General features: G+C 39.7%; 2 protein-coding genes across 5 annotated transcripts in view; one reads left to right on the top strand and one right to left on the bottom strand.

Moving 5' to 3' along the window:
• The first annotated feature begins 275 nt into the window (after positions 1-275).
• NDUFAF1 (NADH:ubiquinone oxidoreductase complex assembly factor 1) lies at positions 276-16,665 on the top strand. Of its 3 annotated transcripts, none has more exons than XM_045537235.1 (5): positions 276-360; positions 4,917-5,580; positions 8,621-8,806; positions 15,466-15,540; positions 16,426-16,665. In XM_045537235.1, exons 2-5 carry the CDS (start codon positions 5,005-5,007, stop codon positions 16,573-16,575), a joined length of 987 nt encoding a protein of 328 aa, XP_045393191.1. In that variant the 5' UTR covers positions 276-360; positions 4,917-5,004; the 3' UTR covers positions 16,576-16,665. The 3 variants fall into 3 exon arrangements, with proteins under 3 accessions (XP_045393191.1, XP_045393264.1, XP_045393319.1); XM_045537308.1 differs by having other exon boundaries at positions 293-385; XM_045537363.1 differs by lacking the exon at positions 276-360 and adding an exon at positions 4,278-4,351.
• A 3,485-nt stretch (positions 16,666-20,150) lies between these two features.
• Positions 20,151-23,764, bottom strand: part of NUSAP1 (nucleolar and spindle associated protein 1) — a 30,542-nt gene continuing 26,928 nt past the window's right edge. For both annotated transcript variants that reach the window (XM_045536887.1, XM_045536808.1), the window contains exons 10-11: positions 22,856-22,964; positions 20,151-21,065 (exon numbers count right to left, since the gene is read on the bottom strand). In XM_045536887.1, the coding sequence (XP_045392843.1) occupies positions 20,972-21,065; positions 22,856-22,964 (203 nt within the window). In that variant the 3' untranslated portion in view covers positions 20,151-20,971. The remainder of the gene's footprint in view (positions 21,066-22,855; positions 22,965-23,764) is intronic.

Raw genomic sequence — 23,764 nt, 5'->3', positions numbered from 1 at the left:
ACTCGGGAGGCTGAGGCAGTAGGATCGCTTAAGCCCAGGAGTGTGAGGTTGCTGTGAGCTAGGCTGACGCCACGGCACTCACTCTAGCCCGGGCAACAAAGCAAGACTCTGTCTCAAAAAAAAAAAAAAAAGAGGGGTGGAAGCCGAGCCTTTTGGGGACCAGGTGGACCAAAACCTCAGTTTGCCGGACTACGGAATCCTTGCTATCTTTCTTGGGACTTCGTACCCGGCCGGAACTCCAGTGTTCTAATGACTCGTTGGCGCCGGAAGGGAAAAGTAGATGGACCTATAAGGGAAAAGTGGAGAACCCGGCGGGGAAGAGCGGGACCCAGACGGAAGCCAGACTTAAGCTGCGGGGCGGTAAGCGGTCTCTGGCTAGCTGTTGGTATGTTGGGGATGCGGGAGGGTGTCACAACCCTGGGAGGTGAAGGTTGTGTGGGCCCCACCGCGGCGAACGTCCAGACCCCCGTGCCGGGTATCGAGTTCCGGGCTACTTCCCGGGCTCAGATCCGGAGCTAAACACTGGGGCTGTTGAGTTTTGCCACTTAGTAGCTATGTGACCTCGGGTAAATTAATCTTCAAACTTCCGTTTTCTCGGCTCTATAATTAGAATAATAATAGTACCTCTCTCGGGATTGTTGTGAGGAGTCTATGAAAATGCACTTTGAACAATTTCTGGCACCTTGATATGCAATCTTTGCTAATACTAGTCGCTTCTAGCTGCGTGGATTACGTTGTCAAAACTCACTGTCAAACTCAACCCGGTATTGTTAAGTTAATAGGTTAGATTTTATGTTTATTGGTAAAAAAACAAAACAAAACCATGAAACGAAACATTTATAATTAAAGTTATATTATTAGAGGAGTAACACTACTAAGGTTTTGGAAAATAGGATAAATAATGTTACTTATAATTCCATCATCCTACACATTACTTTAAGCCCTTTTTGTCATTTACTCCCCCAAATCTTTTTTGTCTGTATATTTTATACTTGTAATGTTAGCATATATGCCGTTTTGGTTCCTCCTTATTTGCCACTTAATATTGTAGCCTAATCATGGGGTTCATGAGAATCATTTTTATGACTGTACAATATTTCATTTTATGGGCTTGTCATTTGTTTCCCAAATTTCTGCACATGAAGAGGTAAAATCATTTAAGTGCAACCAGTGAGGGAAACTTAAATATTACCCATGATTCCAGGACCTTAGATCAACTGTTTTTATTTTTTCTGGTTCTCTTATGTTTTTAGTCCGTGTGAAAACATACTGTTACATGGTTTTCATTTATCAACAAACGTTATTTTTATCTTTCCTTATTTTTTCTTCTGAACCCTTTGGTACAAACAAATATTACTGAGCATCAATTATGTTCAAGCCAAGCCCCTAAGGTTAAGGAACTCAGGCCAGTTAGATAGATAAAAGCAAGATTCTAATATTATGTAAAGTGTGCACAGGTTCTTATGAGAATATGAAGGAAGAGCAGTGTCAATACCCTCAAAGACCACCAGTAACATGCCTGTAGTTGAACAAGTTGGGTTTATTACCTTCTGTGAGGGAGAATGCACATCATGGGGAACCATGGGGCATCTCAGTAAGAGGGTGTTAGAAGTGACTTAACTGGTTTAGGTTTGTGTTAGGTGATTTTAGGGAGGGTACTGCCAGGAGGTAGAGGCCATTTTATAATTGGGAGAGAAAACTAGACTTGAGGCTCATGCTATGATAGGGCAAGATGTAGCAGTCACTCACATTAGCCAAGATTGTAGAATGTTTGATCGTTTTTATGGTTTGAACAATATTCATGTTTTTTGCTGTGTTCAGACATTATTTATTTAGATGGTCTTATTGGGGCTGAGGGTGTTGCCCATGGATGTAAGAAATTAAGCCAGGAAAGTGAGCACATTTTGGAGGGCCTCATGTGCCATTTCAGGAATTTAAATTTCTGGAGGGAATTGCTGAAGGGAGGATGGGGGAAGTTGCCATCATATGTAGAAAAATCCCTCTTGTTTCCAGACAAAGAATGGATTAGGAGAGGAGATCAGAGTCAGGGAGATGAGTTAGGACTTTGATATTTAAAGAGTGTCCCAGGGGCCAAGAAAGACGTCACCTGGGAGTTTGTTAGAAATGCAGAATCTCAGGCCCCATTCCACCTGCATTTTAACAAAATTCCCAGGTGGTTTATAGGCACTTTAAAGTTTAAATTTCCCTTTTCTAGGGAAATTACAGTAGTCCTAATAAGAAGCAATCAAGCTCTGAACTAAGATATTTGTGGCAGAGGTACAGAAATGTGGAGATATATTTGTTCAACAAATACAAGAAGTCAGGCATAGTGGCATGTGCCTGTAGTCCCAGCTACTTGGGAGGCTGAGGCAGGAGAATCACTTGAGTTCAGGAATTTGGGGCTGTAGTGAGCTATGATTGGGCCACTGCACTCCAGCCTGGGTGACAGAGTGAGATCTCACCTTTAAAAATAAAAGCAAAACCCAAATACTATGATGCCTCTTGCATGCTAGGCGCCATATTGGAAACTGGAGGTACCACAATGAAAATAGTTTTTCCCTTCAAGATAATTCTAGTCTGGTAGGAGAGAGTGACAAATGAACTGTTATAACAGGGAAAGGGTAAGCCCAGGATACAATGGGAACATGTCGGTGGAGCACTGGTCTTGATGGAATTGGGTAGTCAAGGAAGGGTGCTTGGAGGAGGTGACAGGTATCTAAGGTGAGTCCCAAAGGATGTTATCCAGACAAAATCGGTAGAGGGCATTCCTGGCCTAGGAGCAGCAATCAACCAATGGCTGGGACCTAGAGAAGGTATACTGGGTGGTGCTTGTTGGACCACAAGTATTCTCTGTGATTAGAGCATGGAGTGGGGTGTGACTAGAGGTAAGATTGGAGAGTTGGGCAGAGGCCAGATCTGGAGGAGCCTTGTAGCCCCTGTGGAGAAAGTTGGGCTTTATTCTGAAAGCATTGGGAGCTCCTGAAGGGTTTTAATCAGGAAGGAGAAATTTCTAAGCTTTGTGTTTTAGACCTTTCTAGATGCTGATTGGTAGATGAGGTAGGGGTGGGGTTGTGAACCTAGAGGTAAGGAGCAGAGTGCAGTGATCCAGAAGAGAAAAGATGACCTTTCTTGTATGGGGAGTGAGGGAGGAAGGGCATTCTAGAAGAATGACAAGTCGTACGTTGTAGTTAGAGTGGTCTGGGTGACATTTTGATGTGGAATCTTAAGCAACTAAGGCAGGTGAGCTGGATTGTTGGATTTTTGTCATTTTGAGGGTTTTTTTGGGGGGATGTTTTCAATGTTCCATTTAGTTTCTCATTTATTGCCATGTTCTTTTTTTTTTTTTTTTTTTGAGACAGAGTCTCGCTGTGTTGTCCGGGCTAGAGTGAGTGCCGTGGCGTCAGCCTAGCTCACAGCAACCTCACACTCCTGGGCTTAAGTGATCCTACTGCCTCAGCCTCCCCAGTAGCTGGGACTACAGGCATGCGCCACCATGCCCGGCTAATTTTTTTCTGTATATATATTTTAGTTGGGCAGATAATTTCTTTCTATTTTTTAGTAGAGATGGGGTCTCACTCTTGCTGAGGCTGGTCTCAAACTCCTGACCTCGAGCGATCCACCCGCCTCGGCCTCCCAGAGTGCTAGGATTACAGGCGTGAGCCACCGTGCCCGGCTATTGCCATGTTCTGACTGGTGTGTGGGTTTTTGTTTTTCTCTCTCCTGGTCTTTGGGGCTGGGATAGAAGAAAAACAAACTGGGATTGCATATTTTATTGCCTACTAGGGGTAGCTGTGTTAGGTAGGAGAGGGGACTATTTTAGCCTTCCTGGTTCTGCCAGTACTCATTAAATGTTGCTGCTAAAGGCAAAGTTGTCACTTTGTTAGAGCTACCCTATAGAAGTTATATTGCTAATGTCTTACTTACAGAGAGGCAGCATCATCTAGTGGAAGGACTTTAAGGCCAGAGCTCTTATTCCAGCTTTGATACTGATTAGTGTGATCTTAGGTAAGTCACTTCACCTATTGGTGTCTGTTTCCTTTAGAAAGGAAATATTTACCTGAGATGTTTCACAGGATTCTTATGTGGATTAAATGAGATAATAAATGTCTAGGTGATTTGAAAATACGAAGAGTGATATCTAAATGTGATGGTAGTATTGCCACTATTATTTAGGTTCTATCTTCGAGGAGCTCAAAGAATGGCTGATAGAGTGAAATCCTGATTAGTCAAAATGTGGGCCTTGGACTAGGAGTTTAGCCATGAAGACTCTTGGAGATCTCATCAGACTTGCAGAGTCAGAGAACCCTCTTTTATTCATTATTCCATCTGATCTTCAGAAGAACCTCTTAAGGTACATAGAGGAGATATTGACACAGCCTTACTTCCTGAAGAAACAGAGGCTTCAACAAATCAACTGGTTTGGTTTACCTGAGGGTAAATAGTTTTATTAGGTTTAGTTATTTGAAATTGCAATATCATAGTATTTACAGCCTAATAAGTGGGCAGAACCAGGTGTAAGTCTAGGTTTTCTGGCTCTATTTACAATGCTCACTGTAGCCCCTGTTTTTATAGATGAAGTACTAAAATGTAAAGTCAGTTGGCCCAGGTCCTAGTGAATTAATTGAACATTTTATTTTAGGAACTTATTGTTTCTTTAAAAATCCAGCATAAAAATTTCCTTTAGAGGTGACACAATCTCTTGAGGTAGCTTTCAGCACATACTTGAGTTATTTTTGGTTTGATCATTACCTCCATGTAAATGGCTTTTTGCACTGCATACTAGTAGGCACTGGGTAAATGTTTGTAGAATCAGAAAATAAGGTCATGAATTTCACAATACCTAATTTCTGTTGAATTTGAAATTGTGATACATTCATTGCTATACTGGTAACTCTTCAATATCTCTTCTGTTATAGGTAGAATTGGGCTATTTTGCTGAAGCTTCTTTCCCTGGTAGCCTGGGGAGAAATTTACATTTTGACTTTTTAATTTTTACTTTTTACCATGGCTTTGATTCACAAATTGCTGAATGGCACTTATATTCTCAGAAAATGCCCAAAGCGAAGTACTTCCTTGTATCCATTTTTGGGTATTCACTTTGCAGACTATTGTTCCAGTAGTCTTCAGAAACCAGTGGCTGCTCCTGGCAAAGCCTCCTCACAGAGGAAGACTGAAGGGGGTTTGCAGGGACATCACCAGAAAGAAGTTTCCTTGGATATAACTTCTCCTGAGGAGAAGCCTGAAGTTAGTTTTGATAAAGCAATTAGAGATGAAATGATGGACCATTTTAGGCGTTTGAAGGATGAAATTGTGAATCATTGGATAGGGCCAGAAGGCCGTCCTCTGCATGAAGTCTTGCTGGAACAAGCCAAGGTCGTCTGGCAGTTCCGTGGGAAAGAAGATTTGGATAAGTGGATAGTGACTTCTGATAAGACGATTGGAGGCAGAAGTGAAGTGTTCTTGAAAATGGGCAAGAATAACCAAAGTGCATTGCTCTATGGAACTCTGAGCTCTGAAGCACCTCAGGACGGAGAGAGTAGCCGAAGTGGGTACTGTGCAATGATATCTAGGGTTCCAAGGGTAAGTGAGGCCCAGGAGCCACAGTTTTCCAGTTGAACTGGAGTGAACTTCATTATAGCATGAGCTATAGCAGACAGCTTTTATTTCTGTAAATGAAAACACCTGGCATGTTATATACCTGGGCATCTCACCTTTGTATGGGGATACATAACTACTGGGCACAAGTGTAAACTAGCAGCACAGTGGGGAAGTGGTTCCTGAGAAGGAGTTACTTGTTTCTGGGCATCACTTGGAGTCAGGGAGGAACATTCTTATGTTTGAGGAATCCTGAGAGATTAGACATTTCCCATGTCTGGGAAGATTTGCATCTTATATAACATAGACCACAACATCTGTAATGGTCAGGGCTTCCTTAGAGTAGGGTCAGCCTGTGGGTTTTTTTTTTTTTAGGTAAATTTTTTATTTTAGAATAGTTGTAGACTTGCAGAAAAATTGCAGTTGCAAAGATAGTACAGAGAGTTTCCATACACCCCTCACTCAGCTTCTTCTATTGTTAACATCTTACATTAACTATGCTACATTTGTGATGATTAAGAAACTAACATTGGTCTATCACTACTAACCAAATTCCAGGCTTTATTTGGATTTCGTTGTTTTCTTCACTGATACACTTTTTCTGTTCCAGTATCCCATCCAGGATACCATGTTACATGTGGTTGTCGTCTATTCTTAGTTTTCTCTGGTCTGTGACAATTTCTCATTCTTTCCTTATTTTTCATGAGGATCTGAGATGTATTACTGGTCAGGTTTTTTATAAAATGGCCTTCAGTTTGGGATTTTCTGATGTTTTCTTCTCCTGGTTAGACTGAGGTTCTGTGTTTTTAGGAAGACTGTCACAGAATTGAAGTACCCTTTTCATTACATCATATCAAGGGTACATGCTATCATCACTAATAACGTGAATTTCAATCACCTGGTCAAGGTAGTGTTTGCCAGGTTACTCCATTGTAAAATTACTGTTTTTCTTTCCGCAAGTCACTAAGTGCAGCCCATATTTGTGGTGGGGTGTGGGGAAGATTAAGCTTTATCCCCTAGAGGGTAGTATCTACATAAATTATTTGGAATTCTTCACTAAGGAGGATTGTTTTGTCTCTCACTTTATTTGTTCAGTCATTCATGGACTCATACTTTGGATTATAATTCAATACTGTGTTACTATTTTGTTGCTCAAATTGTTCCAGTTTTGGCCCTTGAGAGCTTTTTCAGTTTGGCTCCTGCCCCTTTGACATACCCCCTCCTTTTGTTTTTTGAGCACATTTTAGCACTACAGGATGCTCTAAGCTCATCTTGTATTTTTCCTATCTGAGCCTTAGAATTAGTCATTTCTCAAAGGAGCCCATTTTTTTGGATAATGGTATTAGACACCAAGATCTGGGTGCTGGGTGTGCTTGTTGCTACTGGGTTGTCACTACTTCCAGGCCCTCAGTGGACACAGCTAGGAAATACATATATGCATACTAACCTATGTGTACACACATGTTTGTAATTCTCTATCCATCTATATCTGAATTATACTAAACATGAGTTCATACTGTTGACTCTGACTCTGATCCAGTACTATGTGGTTCATTCTAGCCTTTCCCCTCTTGCTTATCTGTAACTTCCCTTTCTAACAGTGAGAAACATGTGTCCTACTATCCACTATCCATTTATTTATTAATTCAACCTGGTATGTATGTAAAGCAGTTTCAGAATTCTTTTTTTTTTAAATTTATTTATTTTTAAGGCTAGTCAAGTGAAGCAGTGGGAGTGGAGAAGGAACAAGGGAGTTTCAGAATTCTTGAAACAACTTACTATCTACTGTGTTTATATGCAGTTTCTTTTATTTTTAGTCTTATAGTTTCAAGTTAAGACACTGTTTTTAAAAGTTATTTAGGGTAATTCCCTTGTCTCCCCACTAGCCTCTGACTTTTGTGAATTTTGCTGACCTGTTGTTTCAGGGCTGCCCTGGACAGGCTCCTATGCCTGACCCTGGCCACAGCCCCTGGATGTTTGCCTGGATATTATGCTTTAAGGAGAAAAGCAAGTGTCAGGAGTAATGTTAGGCTCCATATAATAATGAAAAAGAAAGATATGTGCTCTTTCAGACTCAACAAATGATACATAATTTTTTCTTTCAGGCCCTGAAAATCCACAGAATGGATTTGGTCAGTCCAGAGTAGTAGATAATTCTATGCCAAGATACCCACTGTGGAATAATGAAAATAGCAGATAACATTTATTAAGTGTCTCCTGACAATTCTGTGGGGCAAGATCATTCCAATTTTATGGACGAGGAAACAGGGTGTGGGGAGATTCAGTAACTTGTTCAAAGTTACGCAGTGAGTAAATATTAGTTTATATATGAACGTTACTATTCTTGAAATCAGAGTACCCTTGAGATTGCTGTAAATAAATGCCTTTGGAAATTAACACTAAATTCCATTTTTGAAGAGAGAGATGGTGTAGGTAGTTGTTAAGCACACAGATTTTGGAGTTGTACAGCACTGGATATATCACTATTAGCTGAGTGCTCAGTTTATCTGTAAAATGGGGTAATATGGTAATACCTATCTCATAGGGCTGTTGTGAAAATTAAATGAGATTATTTATGCAAAATGCCTGTTGTAAGTATTCAGTAGATTCTAACTATTGTTATTAAATATCACTTTTTTAAAAACTCAAAGCTATATTTTTCATAGTTTTCTGACATATAGAAAGGCAGTTGTCATAAATGGGCCACTCAGAAGCCATTGCTCCATAGGACCAGGACAGAAAGTACATTCATTTCCATTTAGCAAATACAAGTGAGTGCTTACCCCATGTAAACACTGCCTTGGGCCAATTGTGTCTTGAACATTACCTTAGAAATATATAGCTATGTCAGTGTTTTGTGCTACAGTAATAATCACCAGGTTTATCTGCCTCTATGATGGAAGAAAGTCAAAAAAAGACAGAAGAAGGGTTAGTGAATCCGTTTGATACTGCTGACTTGGTGATGACTCACATTTTGCTAATAGTGGAGAATGAGGTAAAATTAACTTCTCTTTCTATATCTTAGGGTGCTTTTGAGCGGAGGCTGTCTTATGATTGGTCCCATTTCAACACTCTGTATCTCCGTGTCCGTGGGGATGGTCGGCCTTGGATGGTGAATATCAGGGAGGACACAGATATAATCCAGAGGAAGAATCAGATGTACAGTTACTTCATGTTCACCCGTGGAGGGCCCTACTGGCAGGAGATCAAGGTAACAGCACAAGTCTTTACTGTTTATGAAAATAAGGCCTTTTGAGATTATGGTTACATTGTAGTTTCCTTTTTCTTACTAATCCTTCTTGGAAGGTGTGGGTGGGGTGGGTGGAAGGAAGAGGACCTAGGGGAGAGACTTACATAAATGAGTTTTTCTTTTGTTAATGTTAACTTACTAACCAGTAAATATTTTTGATAAGGATATGGCCAGGTCCATGCTAATTCACAGGTACATCTGTGTTCTGTGCCCAAACAGATGTTTCTTTTTAAGTTTCTGCCATGTCACCTCTTCCAGGTAACTCTACCAAGCTAGAGTCCCTAGCTTAGTAGAAAGGGTCCCTTGAGAGGAATCAATACTTTACATTTCACAATTATCAAAATTTTTATTTCTTGGTAATATAAGGAAGTCTTATTTTATGTATGAGAAGAAACTTTGAGTAGGTAAGCAATGTTAACTTGAAGGAGAATAAGAAGAAAATTCAGAGACTGAGGGAAAAATCAAATGACCTCCTTTCTTTTGCCTATTGAAGGTTTTTTTGTTTGTTTGTTTGTTTGTTTGTTTGAGACAGGGTCTTACTCTGTTGCCCAGGCTAGAGTGCAGTAGCTTGATCATAGCTCATTGCAGCCTCAAACTCCTGGGTTCAAATGATCAAATGATCCTCTGGCTCAGCCTCCCAAGTAGCTGGAACTATAGGTGCACACCACCACGCCTGGCTAATTTTTCTATTTTTTGTGGAATGGGGTCTGACTCTTGCTCAGACTGGTCTTGAACTCTTGACCTCAAGCAATCCTCCCGCCTTGGCCTCTCAGAGTGCTAGGATTATAGGCATGAGCCAATGTGCCTCCCCACCCCCATCTTTGTGATTTTGACTTAACTACCTTATATGTATAAGTGGAATCATACAGTATTTGTCTCTTTGTGACTGGCCTGTTTCACTTGGCATAATATCCTCAAGGCTCATCCATTTCCTTCGTTGTCAGAATCTCCTTCCTTTTAAAGACTGAATAATAATCTATTGTATATAACACTAAATATGTACATTTTTAAGGTCTTTGATACACATTGCCAAATTATTCTCTAATATCACTACCATTTAATCATTAGCAATTACTTTCTCTCCTGAAAATATATGTAGTCTCAATCTTTGGCTGGAAAGGTTAGTTGTTGTAACAGCTCTCTTTAAATTATTAAGTAAAAGAGTCAGGGAGGGAAGAGATTTTAAAAAATTAAATATATTAATTGCTGTTCATTTCTTCATGAATAATTCTCCTTTAGTTAATGGAGATGAGATCCTCAAATATTTAGTCTGATCATAGAGAGAAAACATAGGGTAAACAATGGAGAAATTGTGTATATTAGTTTTCTGTCACCTGTGGAAAGAGAACAACTGTTTATCCTTTTCTTTTAATGAAAGCTTTACAGATTTAGAGTTCCTTCTTAGTGTACTTTTTTTTTCCAGGCTAAATAACCCAGTTCCCTTGATGTAGTCAGTGTTTTTAGAGAATTCTGTGCCAAAAAGACAAGAGATTAGTTTAAATATACCAGTGGGGTGGGTGACACATATACTTTGAACAGCAAGCAGGTGGTAATGATTGCATATATGAACTATATTTGGAGTGAGATGGATGAAGTGTCAAACCGGGATGCAAAATGAGACATTGGCAAGGGGGTCTCTATCCAGTTAGTTGGCAGAAATGAAAGGAGCAGGTCAAATGAGAACTTGAGGACATTTAGATTTGCTGTATGAGTAACGTACTCTTGTGCAATGGTGGTTTATTATATAAGCTTTGAATTGAGTCTTTTTTTTTTTTTAATTTTTTTAAGTTCCTTTTTTTTTTTTTTTTAAAGAGGTGAGGTCTTGCTATGTTGCCCAGGCTGGACTTGAACTCCTGGGCTCAAGTGATCCTCCTGCCTCCTCTACTGAGATTTTTAATCCATAAACTCAAAAGAAAGCCCCCATTTTGCTCATGTCATAAACCTAAGGGTCATCCTTGCTTCCTGTCTCCTTCACCCCATATCCAGTCTATTACCAAGTCCTGTCACGTCTACTTCCAGAATACACTCAGAATCTGACTATTTCTAGTCATGGCTTCTACTCTCACCCTAGTCCAGACATTTGGATTACTGCAGCAACTTCATTATTGATTTTCCTGTTTGTCTTCTTGCTCTGCTAAAATCCACTCTCCACAGAGCAGCCAGAGTGATCTTTCTAAAACATAGTTCAGATGACATCACTCATATGCCTTAGGACCCTCCAGTGGTCCTATGACAATATTTAGAATAAAGTCTATGGATTGTGAGGTTAAGCTTAGGTAAAATAAATAAATAAAAATAAAGTCCAAACAGCTGAACATGGCCTATGGGCCTACAGTACCAGACCTCTGTCTTCATCTTCAGTCTCTCCTCCTGTTTCCCTTCTCCACACTGGCCCCTTTTCTGTCTGTCAAACTCATATGTACATTTTTAAGGTCATTTCCATCTCAGCCTTGTACTTAGTTGTTCTGCTGGAATGCTCTTCCCCCGTATCTTCACCTGCTTCCTCTTTCCTACCATTCACCTCTCAGCTCAAAAGTCACCTCAGAGAGGTCTTTCCTGATCCCTGACTAAAGTTGGACCGTCTAACCCAAGCACTTTTTTTCTTTGAGACAGTCTTATAATGTTGCCCAGGCTGGTCTTGAATTTCTGAGCTCAAGCAATCCTCCTGCCTCAGCCTCCCCAAGTGCTAGGATTACAGGCATGAGCCACCATGCCCGGCCCATTGTTATTTTGTTTGGTATTTCATATTATGTGGATATTCTATAGTTGATTTAATGAGTCCTGTATTGAAGGACACTTAAGTTCTCAATTGCCATTATAAAAAATGTAATGAAAAACCACACGCAAAGATCACTTTGTATACATGTAGGTGCTTTTGTAGACTAACTTCCTACAAGTAGGAGTACCAGGTTACAGGGTAAATGCCTTTGTAATTTTGATAAATATTGTTGAATTGTCCTCCAAAGGATTTGTTTCATTTTTGCATTCCCACCAGTAGTGAAATGGCTGTTTCCCCACAGCCTCACCACGAGAGGAAGTTGTCAAACTTTTGGATTTTTGCCAATCTGGTGAGACATAGTAACTCAGTGTAGTTTTGATATTGTGAAATATATATTTGGTCTTCATCCTGCATGGAATCTCTGGAGTGATAACAGTATCTTTTGTATGCTAATGATGATTGTTGGCTCCAGGATAGCTTCAGGATGGGAGCTGGTAATAGGAAAGACCACGGCATGATTAGAAAGTCCCACACCCCAACCTCTGGGGAGGCTTGAGGGGCTCAAGGTTGAACTGATCACTAATGGCCAATGATTTAATCAGTCATGCCTATAAAGTGAAGCTTCCAAAAAAACGCAAAAGGATAGACTTTGTAGAGCTTCTGGATAACTGAACATGTGGAGGCTTCTGGAGGGTGATACGCCCAGAGAGGGCATGGAAGCTCTGTGTTCCGTCTCCCATGCCTCATCCTATGCGTCTCTTCCATCTGGCTATTCTTCTGTGTCCTATGTACCGTCCTTTATAATAAGCCAGTAAATGTAAGTAAAGTGTTTCCCTGAGTTCTGCGAACTGCTCTAGTAAATTAATTGAAACTAAGGTGGGGGTTATGGGAGCCCCAATTTATAGCTAGTTAGTCAGAAGTATTTGTGACAACCTGCTATTGACAGTTGGCATCTGCAGTGGGGGCCAGTCTTGTGGGACTGAGCCCTCAACCTGTGCTGTCTCCAGGTAGACAGTGTCAGAATTAAACTGCATTAGAGGACACCCAGTTGGTGTCCACTGTGGAATTGATTGCTTGCTTGTTGTGTGAGGAGAAATCCCCACAAATTTGGTCACTGAAGTCTTCTCTGTTAATTGTTGAGTGAAGAGAATAGAAAAAATAGTTTGAGTTTTTTCCAGTCAGCTGTAGAATTGCTTGGTGTTTGGAGAAAACCCCACATACACCAAGTGTCAGAAGGGTTGTGTTGAGTGGTGTGTAATTATAAAGGGTAGGAGAAACAATTTAGTTTTTTCTTCTATACCCTCAGAAGTTTTGCTTTGTGTTTCTCTTGTTATGAGTGAGATGGAATATCTGTTCATATGTTTAAGGGCCAATTTTTTGTATTTCTTCTTCTATGAGCTGTCTGTTGATGTCTTTTCTGTTGGTTTTCTTTCCCCACAATTTCTAGAAACTCTTTAACTATTTAGGAGATTAGCCTTTTGTCTGTTATATAAGCAGCTACTATGCTTTATACAATTGCGAAGTAAAAAAGAGTCCCTCCTCCTCAAACTCCCATGTCTACTTCCCAGAGGTGAGAACTATTAACAGTTGTTGGTGTATCTGTCAAGACATTTCTGTTAGAATAATTTTTTTTCCTATTTTCCTTAACATTTTATTATGAAAATTTCAAACATGCATAAAACTTAAAATTGGATAGTGACTATCAAGATAGCTACCACCTACACTTCTCAAGAAACATTCTGCTGTGTTTGCTTTATCACATATCTTACTCACTTCTCCTTCCTGCTATGCATCCATCGGTCTTTTTTTTGATTCATTTTAAAGGAAATTGCTGACATCAGTACATTTCACCCCTAAACATTTCAGCATGAATACCATTAGACTTCAGTATTTATTTACAGTTTTTTAGGCCTTTTTTTAAAAAAAAACCTAAATGAGCTTATACTGTCTCGCTCTGTCACTCAGGCTGGCATGCAGTGGCATGATCATAGCTCACTGCAACCTCAAACTCCTGGGCTCAAGTGATGTTCCTGCCTCAGCCTCCCAAGTAGCTGGGACTACAGGCGTGAGTCACCATGCTGGCTAATTTTTAAATTATTTTTTTATTATTTGTAGTGACAAGGTCTCGCTGTGTCGTCCAGGCTGGTCTTGAAGTCCTGGCCTGAAGTGATCCTCCCGCCTTAACCTCCCAAAGGGCTGGGATTACAGGCGTGAGCCACCATGCCCAGCCTATATCTTATTTTTTTACTAATAATATATCACAGAGATCTTCTCTTTGCATCCTGTATAGATCCACTTCATTTTAAAAATAGCTGCATATTCACTTGTACAGATGTACCATAATTTATCTGTTACCTTATTTTTTTCATTTTACATTTTTTACAATTAGAAAAAGCTGTATCTTTATGTATTTTTCAGAGATTATTTGTAGCATAAATTCCTAAATGTGATATTGGTATGGTATTTCAAATTTTGCTACATATTGCTGTATTTGTTTTCTATTGCTACATAACAAATTGCCACAAATTTAGCAGCTTAAAACAACACACGTTTGTTAGTTCACAGGTCTGGAGGCCATAAGTTGGGACAGTGTGACTGGGTTCTATGCTCAGGAGCCTGTAAGGCTGAAATCGAGGAGTCAGCTGGGCTGTGTTCCTTTCTGGAGTCTCTGGGGAAGAATCCACTTCCCAGCTCATTCTGGTTGTCAGCCAAATTCAGTTTCTTATGATTGTAGAGCTTTGTGTGAGTCTTTGCTTCCTTGCTGGCTGTCAACCAGCGGCCACTCTCAGCTCCTAGAAGCTGCCTGCATTCCTTGTTGTGTACATCCCTCCATCTTCAAAGCCAGCAATGGAGAATCTCCTTCCCATTGAATGTGTCTCATGAAATCTCTTTCACCAGTCCCTTTTATGGACTCAAGTGATTGTCAGGCCTACAGAGGATAATCTCCCTTTATTTTTAAGGTAAGCTAATTTGGAATCTTAATTATATTGGCACAGTCCCTTCACAGCACCACTGAGATTAGTGTTTGGTTGAATACCTGGAAGTAGATGTGTATATACCTGGGGTGGAAATCTTGGGGGCAATCTTAGAATTCTACCTACCACATTGTCAGCTGCCCTCTAAAAGAGTTGTGCTAATTTACACTCCTACTAACAGTATAAATGTGTGCTTGTTTCTCACTGTCCCCATTTTTCTGTTTGGTTGTTTAATCTTTTTCTTAGTTGTTTGGTTTTTTTATTTTAGAGCCAGGGTCTTGCTATGTTGCCCAGGCAAGACTTGAACTCCTGGACTCAAGCCCTCTCAAGTAGCTGGGATTATAGGCAGGCACCACCATGCCTTGGCTTTTTAGTTATTTGTAAAAGCTCTGTTTAGGATACTAGTCTCTTAACCATAAATATTGCAAATATTTTTTCCATAGTTTACCCTTTGTCTTTTGCTCTCATAGTTTTATCTTTGATCCAAGTAGTTAGCCTGTTATAACTACAGACATTGACCAGGAGTGGTGGCTCACACCTGTAATCCCAGTACTTTGGGAGGCTGAGACAGGAGGATTGCTTGAGACTGGGAGTTCAAGACCAGGCTAAGCAACATAGCAAGACCCCCATCTCTACAAGAAAAATAAAATTAGCTGGATGTGGTGACATGTGTCTGTAGTCTTAGCTACTTGGGAGGCTGAGGCAGAAGGAGCCCAGGAGTTCAAGGATGCAATGAACTATGATTGCACCATTGCACTCCAGCCTAGGCAACAGTGTCAGACCCTGTCTCTAAAAAACAAAAAACAAACAAAAAAACCCACAATGCTGCATATATTAAATAATTTTAGAATTAAATTTAAATGACTATTCTTTTATCATTGTATTACTTACATTTCAGCTATGAAGTAAATGGTTTCTGTTTTCAGATTCCTTTTTCCAAATTTTTCTTCTCCAATCAAGGAAGAATCCGGGATGTTCAGTCTCAGCTTCTGCTTGACAAGGTAACATTTTCCTGTACTTTTCACTCAGACATAGTATCATCTTTAGTGAAACAGAACTCCTATGAGTCCAAGTCTATGCTGGAAGGCTAACAGATAAGAAATGAAAATTCTGGCTGGGTGCGATGGCTCATGCCTGTAATCCTAGCACTTGGGGAGGCCGAGGTGGGTGGATTACTTTAGGCCAGGAGATCTAGATTAGCCTGGCAACAAAGCAAGAGACCCCATCTCTCCAAAAAAAGAAAGAAAGAAAGAAAGAAAGGAAAGCCAGGTGTGGTGGTGCACACCTGTAGTCTCAGCTACTTAGGAAGCTGAACCAGGAGGATTGCTTGTGCCCAGGAGTTTGGGGTTGCATTGAGCTATGATGATGCCACTGTACTCTAGCCCAGGCAACAGAGTGAGACCCTGTCTGAAAAAAGAAAGAAAAGAAAAGAAAAAGAAAAATGAAAATTCCTACTCAGGGCCATTGGCCAATGCTGTTATACCAAGACATGCTGACTCAGACCTATCTTGTGAGCTAAACCCCCATCTTGGAGGAATTTTAGTATGACCATTTCTTTTTAGCATGGCTACATTTTATTTTAGCTTTAAAATAATAGTTCAAGAGAGCTTCAAGGAACCTCCATTAGGTATCCATGTTGTCCTTACTAGTCATAAATGGCACCACTTGAAGGGGAGAGGAGAGGAAGTAGAATGTGAAAAGAAAAGCAGTCTTGTATTTCCTCTTATAATTTGCTACAGCATATGAGAACTACTGTATATTTTCTAAGGGCTAATAGTATAAAGACACAGTTTTGATAATCATCTTATGGAATTTTAAAACTCCAGGAATAACATCAGTATATCAGTGTATGAGATTTTAATCAATTTCTCTTATTTTAAATTTAGATCTCTTCCATAGGATTTACCTTGGCTGATAAAGTGGATGGTCCGTTCTTCTTGGAAATTGATTTTATTGGAGTGTTTACTGATCCAGCCCACACAGAAGAATTTGCCTATGAAAATTCTCCAGAGATTAGCCCAGGACTTTTCAAATAAAGATCATGCGTAGTTTTGTATTACTAAACTAAGGGTAGTCATATCTGCAGTGATACAGACAAAATAAAATATTTCTTTAATGGCATCCAACCAATGGCTGGTATGAAACCCTAAGACAAACCTAAATGCTGTTGCTGAGAGGGCCCAGATAAGGGGAACACAGCGTGAAACCAGGTTCTGAGCTATGCTTTAGTTCATAGGATGCAAGTACTGATGCAGAGGAACTGTGTAAATAACTGTTTTTGGTCAGAATGGTTCCTATTAGGAACATTTCCTGCATTGAGTAGATAGTTTCCAAAGCAAAGAATCTCTGAGATGACTGTTGATGACCTTCTACCATTCTGTTCCTTTTAGGTTTCTTCTATTTTCCAGCCTATCGTTGAGGAAAGGAAACTGCTAAAGAATAAAACCACCATAGAAGTCACTGGAAAGTGAGATACCTACTTACAGAACTTGTCCTCCAAAGATGCATAATCCTTGCTATTTCTTACTGTCTATCTAGTGACTTCTAATGTAACCACTGGAGGAACTAAAAGGATTAGGCTACTTACTATCCCCAAAGCTTCCCCAGTCATTTAAGTATTTAGAGATCGGATATGCCAAAAATAAGACCCTGATTAACACAGTTTAAATTGATCAATTCTTGTCAGCTTAGAGAGAGAAGGCAGGAAACAATAACATAGCCGGAGTACCCTGAGCCAAGTTTACAAAGAAATAAGAGCTACACAAAGCTAACAACTTTTTCTTTCTTTTTTTTTTTTTTTTTTTTGAGACAGAGTCTCACTCTGTTGCCCGGACTAGAGTGCCATGGTGTCAGCCTAGCTCACAGCAACCTCAAACTCCTGTGCTCAAGCAATCTGCCTGCCTTGGCCTCCCAGAGTGCTAGGATTACAGGCGTGAGCCACTGCGCCCGGCCGTGATTATCTTTTTTAACAGCTTTATTCATGTATACTTTATATATCAAAATTTGCCTGTTTTAAGTATACAGTATAATTTTTAATTATATTTACAGAATTGTACAACCATTACCACAATTTTTTTTTTTTTTGAAATGGTGTCTCACTTTGTTCCCAGGCTGGAGTACAGTGGTGAAATCATAGTCACTGCAGCCTCAAACTCCTGGGCTCAAGTGATCCCCCTGCCTCAGCCTCCTGAGTAGGTGGGACTATAGGTGCACACCACCACACCCAGCTAATTATTTTTATTTTTTGTAGAGATGGAGTCTTGCTATGTTGCCCAGGCTGGTCTCAAACTCCTGGCCCCAAGCAATCCTCCCACTGGGTTTATAGGTATGAGCCACCATACCATATACCAGGCCAGTATTGGTCTTATATCCTGCAACCTTATTGACCTTATTAATTCTAGTAGCATTCTAGTGAATTCCTAAGGATTTTCTATATATAAGACCATGCTACTTTTATTTTTTAACAGCTTTACTGAGGGATAATTGACCAAACTAAATTGTATGTATTTAATGTATATAATTTAATTTTGAGCCAGGCGCTGTGGCTCATGCCTGTAATCCTAGCACTCTGGGAGGCTGAGGCAGGTGGATCGCTCGAGGTCAGGAGTTCCAGACCAGCAAGAGCGAGACCCTGTCTCTACTAAAATAGAAAGAAATTATCTGGCCAACTAAAAATATATATAGAAAAATTAGCTGGGCATGGTGGCGCATGCCTGTAGTCCCAGCTACTTGGGAGGCTGAGGCAGTAGGATTGCTTAAGCCCAGGAGTTTGAGGTTGCTGCGAGCTAGGCTGATGCCACGGCACTCACTCTAGCCTGGGCAACAAAGCGAGACTCTGTCTCAAAAAAAAAAAAAAATTAATTTTGACATGCATATGCCCTTGAAACCATCAACACAAAATGATTGCAGCCAGCACAGTGGCTCATCCCTCAGCACTGGGTGCTGGGAGGCTGGGGCGGGAGGGTCACTTGAAGCCAAGAGTTTGAGACCAGTCTGAGCAACATAATGAAACCCCTTCTATACAAAAAAAATAGAAAAATTAGCTGGGCATGGTGGCGTGCACCTGTTGTCCCAGGTACTCAGGAGGCTCAGACAGAAGGATCGCTTGAACCCAGGAGTCTGAAGTTGCAGTGAGCTATGATCAAATCACTACACTCTATTTTAGACAACAGAGTAAGACCCCATCTCCAAAAAACAAAAAATGACTATTGCAATCCTACTTACCCACCCAACTCTGGGCAATCACTGATCTGCTTTCTATCACTATAGATTAATTCACATTTATTAGAGTTTAATATAAATAGGATTATACAGTATATACTTATTGGTGTGGCTTGTTTCAGCAGTTATTTGAGATTCATGTGTGTGCTCTACTGTGTATCGATAGTTCATTCTTTTTCTTTTCTAAGTAGCATACCATTGTATGGATATACCCCAGTTTATCAATCCATTCATCTGGTGATTGACATTTGGGTTACTGCCAATTTTGGGGTTTTTTTTTTTTAATCTTTTTTGAGATAGAGTCTTGCTCTGTTGCCTGGGCTAGAGTGCCGTGGTGTCAGCCTAGCTCACAGCAACCTCACACTCCTGGGCTCAAGTAATCCTTCTGCCTCAGCCTCCCAAGTAGCTGGGACTACAGGCATGCGCCACCATGCCCAGCTAATTTTTTTCTATATATATTTTTAGCTGTTCAGATCATTTCTTTCTATTTTTAGTAGTGACGGGGTCTCGCTCTTGCTCAGGCTGGTCTCGAACTCCTGACATCAAGTGATCCTCCCGCCTTGGCCTCCCAGAGTGCTAAGATTATAGGTGTGAGCCACCGTGCCCGGCCCCCTCCCACTTTCTTGATTTCCGATGAGCTTTAGTTCCATATGTGCACGTAAGTGTTGTTCGATTAGTTCCATTTTAATGGTGAGTACATGTGGTGGTTATTTTTCTATTCTTGTGATACTAAGAATGATCTCTAATTCCATCCAGGTTAATACATGAGGTATTTGTTCACCATTTTTTTTTATGACTAATACTCCATGGTATACATATACCATATTTTGTTAAATCCACTAATGTGTTAATGGGCACTTGGGTTGTTTCCACATCTTTGCAATTGTGAGTTTTGCTGCTTATCGTCAATTTTTGACCATTACAAATGAAGCTACTGTGAACATTTAAGTATTTTTAGGAACATACATTTTCATTTCTCTTGGGTAACTACCTAAGAGTGGCATGGCTGGATCACAGGGTAGATACACAGTAACTTTTTAAAGAAACTGGCAAACTATTTTCTAAAGTGGTTGTACCATTCTACATTCCTGTCAGAAGTGTATTTAACTCAGAGCTTTCTTCATTGATCTGATCTTTGCCTTTTGATAGGAAAATTTGAATTTTTTAAGTACCTAAGAGTGTGCTATGTTCTAAAGACTCATATATGCAAAACAGGAAACTTTATAATAAAGTCTGAGAAGTGCTAAGCTAAGATTAAGGAAGCCTACAGCCATTTCTTCTTGGGGTGGATATAGTGGTCAGGAAAAGATGCATAAAGGGTACCTAGAAATTCTTAACTAAGCTTAGCTGGTCAACTAAATCTTAGAAGACTGTTTACAAAGAATGAATCTACAATGAGAAAAAAATTTTATTTATGACAATCTTCAGCAGTATAAAACTTAGAAGCTCTACTGAGGTGCAAGGAACATGGATGTGATGCTAAGCAACTCTATTTTTTTCCATAATATGTGTAAGATATGAGTATGATGAAGCATTGTAATCCTGAAAGCAGTAATCCTCCTATTTTAGTAGAGCCCTGTAGCTTTTATTTTAAAATAAGCAAGGCTAGAATGAACTATAGAGTTTTCTTTTTTAAGAATATAGTGAGTAACAGCAAGTACAGGAAGTGAGCTGAGCAAAAGTACATATAAGTATAGACAAAACATTTTTCACCTAGGTAAAATATTGATGCCATAACCAAACCATATGGTCCAGATTTATAAAGATTACTAGATTCTCTAGACTAGAGGATGCAGCAGGGGCCTTTGTATCCTAGCTTACCCTATTCTTAGCGTGTTCAAATTCTTCTGAAGCTTGTATAACTAGCTGGTGTCAGTTCAATGCTATTGCCTAGAAGAGGACTGTAGTTCTGTTACTATTAGAACCAGCAGGGGAACTTGACATTAAGAATCTAGGTTAAGAATCTCTAGGATGGTTCTCATTAGAAAACTGACTTAGCTAAAAACCATTTCAAAGAATTTGAATTTGTGAGCTTTAAGGTGATGTCTTTTCAGAGATGTAGCACATGAAGAACCCACAGACACTATGCAGATTATGAATAGTTAACAGCAGAAAAAGATATTTTGATTAAAGCGAGGAAGACAGTATAAAAATATTTACAAAAGGAAAACAAGTTCAGAATGAAGGAATTTACAAGATGTTCAAAAATTATTAATCTTCAGCCATTTTGAGGCCCCTTCGTGCTCCCAAAACCTTTGCTTTCTTCTCCTTTCGTTCTTGCTCGTGTTTCTTCCGTTGCTCTTCCCTAAGAGGGACAGGTCACACGTTAGGCTCTAGTGAAGCTCTACTACAGACACTTGAAATCAACTATCGTTGAACTAATATCCAAACTTAAAATGACATCTAGCACACTTGTGTAAAACAGACTCTTACAGGACACTGTGCTTGCCTAGTAGTCTGACACCTGTTAGTCACTGTTGTGTTAAAGGGCTAGGAATTGGTATTTTCCTTTTTGTTAACTCAGCATTCTGAAATCCTGCATGGAACTGGAAACAGAAGGCACCTTGGTGACTGAATACAACTCCTGTACTTTTAAAAAGTTTTAGTTATTTATTTATTTTTTAGGGCCATGCTAATCTTCTCTGTATCATTCTGTTCCAATTTTTAGTATATGTGCTGCCAAAGTGAGCACTAAAAGTTTGTTTTAAATGAGAAATCTCTATACCTCTCTACCTAGAAATCAAAGTCAAAAGTCAAGCTCAAAACTCACAGTCTAGTGAAACTGCTAGAACTAGAACCAGGGGGTTCTACTGATTCAAGCCACTAGGTTTTTCACTAGAGGGGATGGATTAAGCAGAAAAAGAAAGGAAAAGGCCAGTATCATGTTAACTATCTTAATAAATATAGTTGGTAAAGACATTGATGGCAGCTGGATATAGGAAAAAGTCAAACAATAAGTAACCCTGTATCAGGAGGGTTCCAGTCAGGGAATCTAGACTCAACCAGAACCAGCTGAAGCCCAGGATGAGCTCTGGCTTTAAGTTGGTTTTCATGCTGAAGGAAACCTTTAAAAACCCTCCTGGGTGTTTTTTCCCCGAAGGGGCCTTGACACCTTGTAAGCCTGGTTTCCTTGAGTGAATTTACATCTACCTGCATACCTAGGTTCCCTGGGCACTTGAGCATTGGTGTCTGGAGGGATATCCATGTGCATTGTTTGGTCAGATATGTCATGGAAGAGCCGTACTATGAATCCAGGTCTTCTTCTGAATCACCTGTAAAGCCTTGAGAACAATGCAGAAGCTTGGATCTCACCCCAAACCTACTAACTAGGATTCATTATGCTGGAGCCTAGGCACGTATACTTTCTGAAAGTTCTATAGGTAATTCCACTTCTAACCTCTTCTTAACACACTGACTGCCACACTAGAAAAAAAATTTTTTTTTCTTTGGGGCCACAGTATTTATTATGAAAATAGAATAGGCTGGGCATAGTGGCTCACACCTATAATCCTAGCACTCTGGGAGGCTGAGGCCGGAGGATCATTTGAGGTCAGGAGTTTGAGACCAGCCTGAGTAAGAGCAAGACCCCCATTTCTACTAAACATAGAAAAATTATTAATAGCTGGGCATTGTGTGTGCCTGTAGTCCCAGCTACTTGGCAGGTTGAAGCAGGAGGATTGCTTAAGCCCAGGAGTATGAGGTTTCCGTGAGCTACAATAACACCACTGCACTCTACCTGGGGTGACAGAACGAGAAAAAGACTGTCTCAAAAAAAGAAAAAAAAATAGAATAAAAACTTCAAAAACAAAATGATCCTTTCTAATTTAATGAAAAATTTGTTATTTTTTATTGTTTTCTGTACGTGAGTTTTAGTCAACTTGAAAAATAGTTCTCACGGCTCCCAAGGTGAAGAGACAGGAATTACACATGCTTCACAAGGCCCTGGGCTCAAAAGTAGCGTGAGTTACATACAACTCACATGGCAATTAATGTGTTAAACACCACTCTACTGAGACTATCCCTCAGAGGTGCTGTTTTATATATACAGTCTGTTGAAATTAAAAGAATTATAAAACTGAATAAGTAGGTACTCACCTGGTCTGGAGACGAGGTTGTTTGTAAGTTTTCTTGTGGAAGTCAACTCTGTTTATATGTTCATTCAGAGAATTGTTTTCTTTAGATTGCCCCCATGGTTTCAGCTTTCCTAGTTTAGGATAGAGACAAAACCAGTTGTATACTCTCAACTTCGTTCTCTTCGTCTGTGTCTACTTGCTTGCTATAAACATTTATACTTTGTTTTTATAGACACTTGCCAGTATATTCTGTAATTTATTTAAATTTCACATTCCACAGATATAAATTACATTTTTCCTCTAAAGCTTGTTACATCACAGAAAAAATGTTAACACTAAAAAAAAAAAGTCTTAGGGGGTATATATTCAGGTCTACTTGAATCTGTGTTTCTGGGAAAGAAAAATAAAGTTAAAAATAATCTTATACTAAACCAGCACATTAAAAGAAGCCATTACAATCAAGAAGTTTATCCCAAGACTGCATAGGTGTTATGTTTAATATTAAAGTAGTATTTCACCTGTGTCGTTTGTCATTACTGCTAGCTATCAAAATGTATTTGGAAAGGAATGAGGGGGACTATTTTGTTGGCTTTAGAATTGGGACCAGGTCCAGTAATCCACTTCTGGGTATTTATCCAAAAGATTTGAAATCAGTTTGTCGAAATGTCTGAACTCCCATATTCATTGCAGCATTGTTCACAATGGCCAAGTTATGGAATCAACCTAAGCGTCCATCAACAGATGAATAAAGAAAGTATAATATACATACATACACCATGGAATACTATTCAGCCTTAAAAAGGACATTCTGTCATTTGCAACAACATGGATGGAATTGGAGAACATTATGCTAAGTGAAATAAGCCAGGCACAGAGAAATTCTGCATGTTCTCACTTGTGTGGAATCTAAATTAAATTCATAGAAGCAGAG

This window comes from Lemur catta, chromosome 1 (assembly GCF_020740605.2).
Source record: "Lemur catta isolate mLemCat1 chromosome 1, mLemCat1.pri, whole genome shotgun sequence".
Taxonomy (NCBI): Eukaryota; Metazoa; Chordata; class Mammalia; order Primates; family Lemuridae; genus Lemur; species Lemur catta.
The sequence above is the reverse complement of the archived record's forward strand: the minus strand, read 5'-3'. Positions and strand labels throughout refer to the sequence as shown.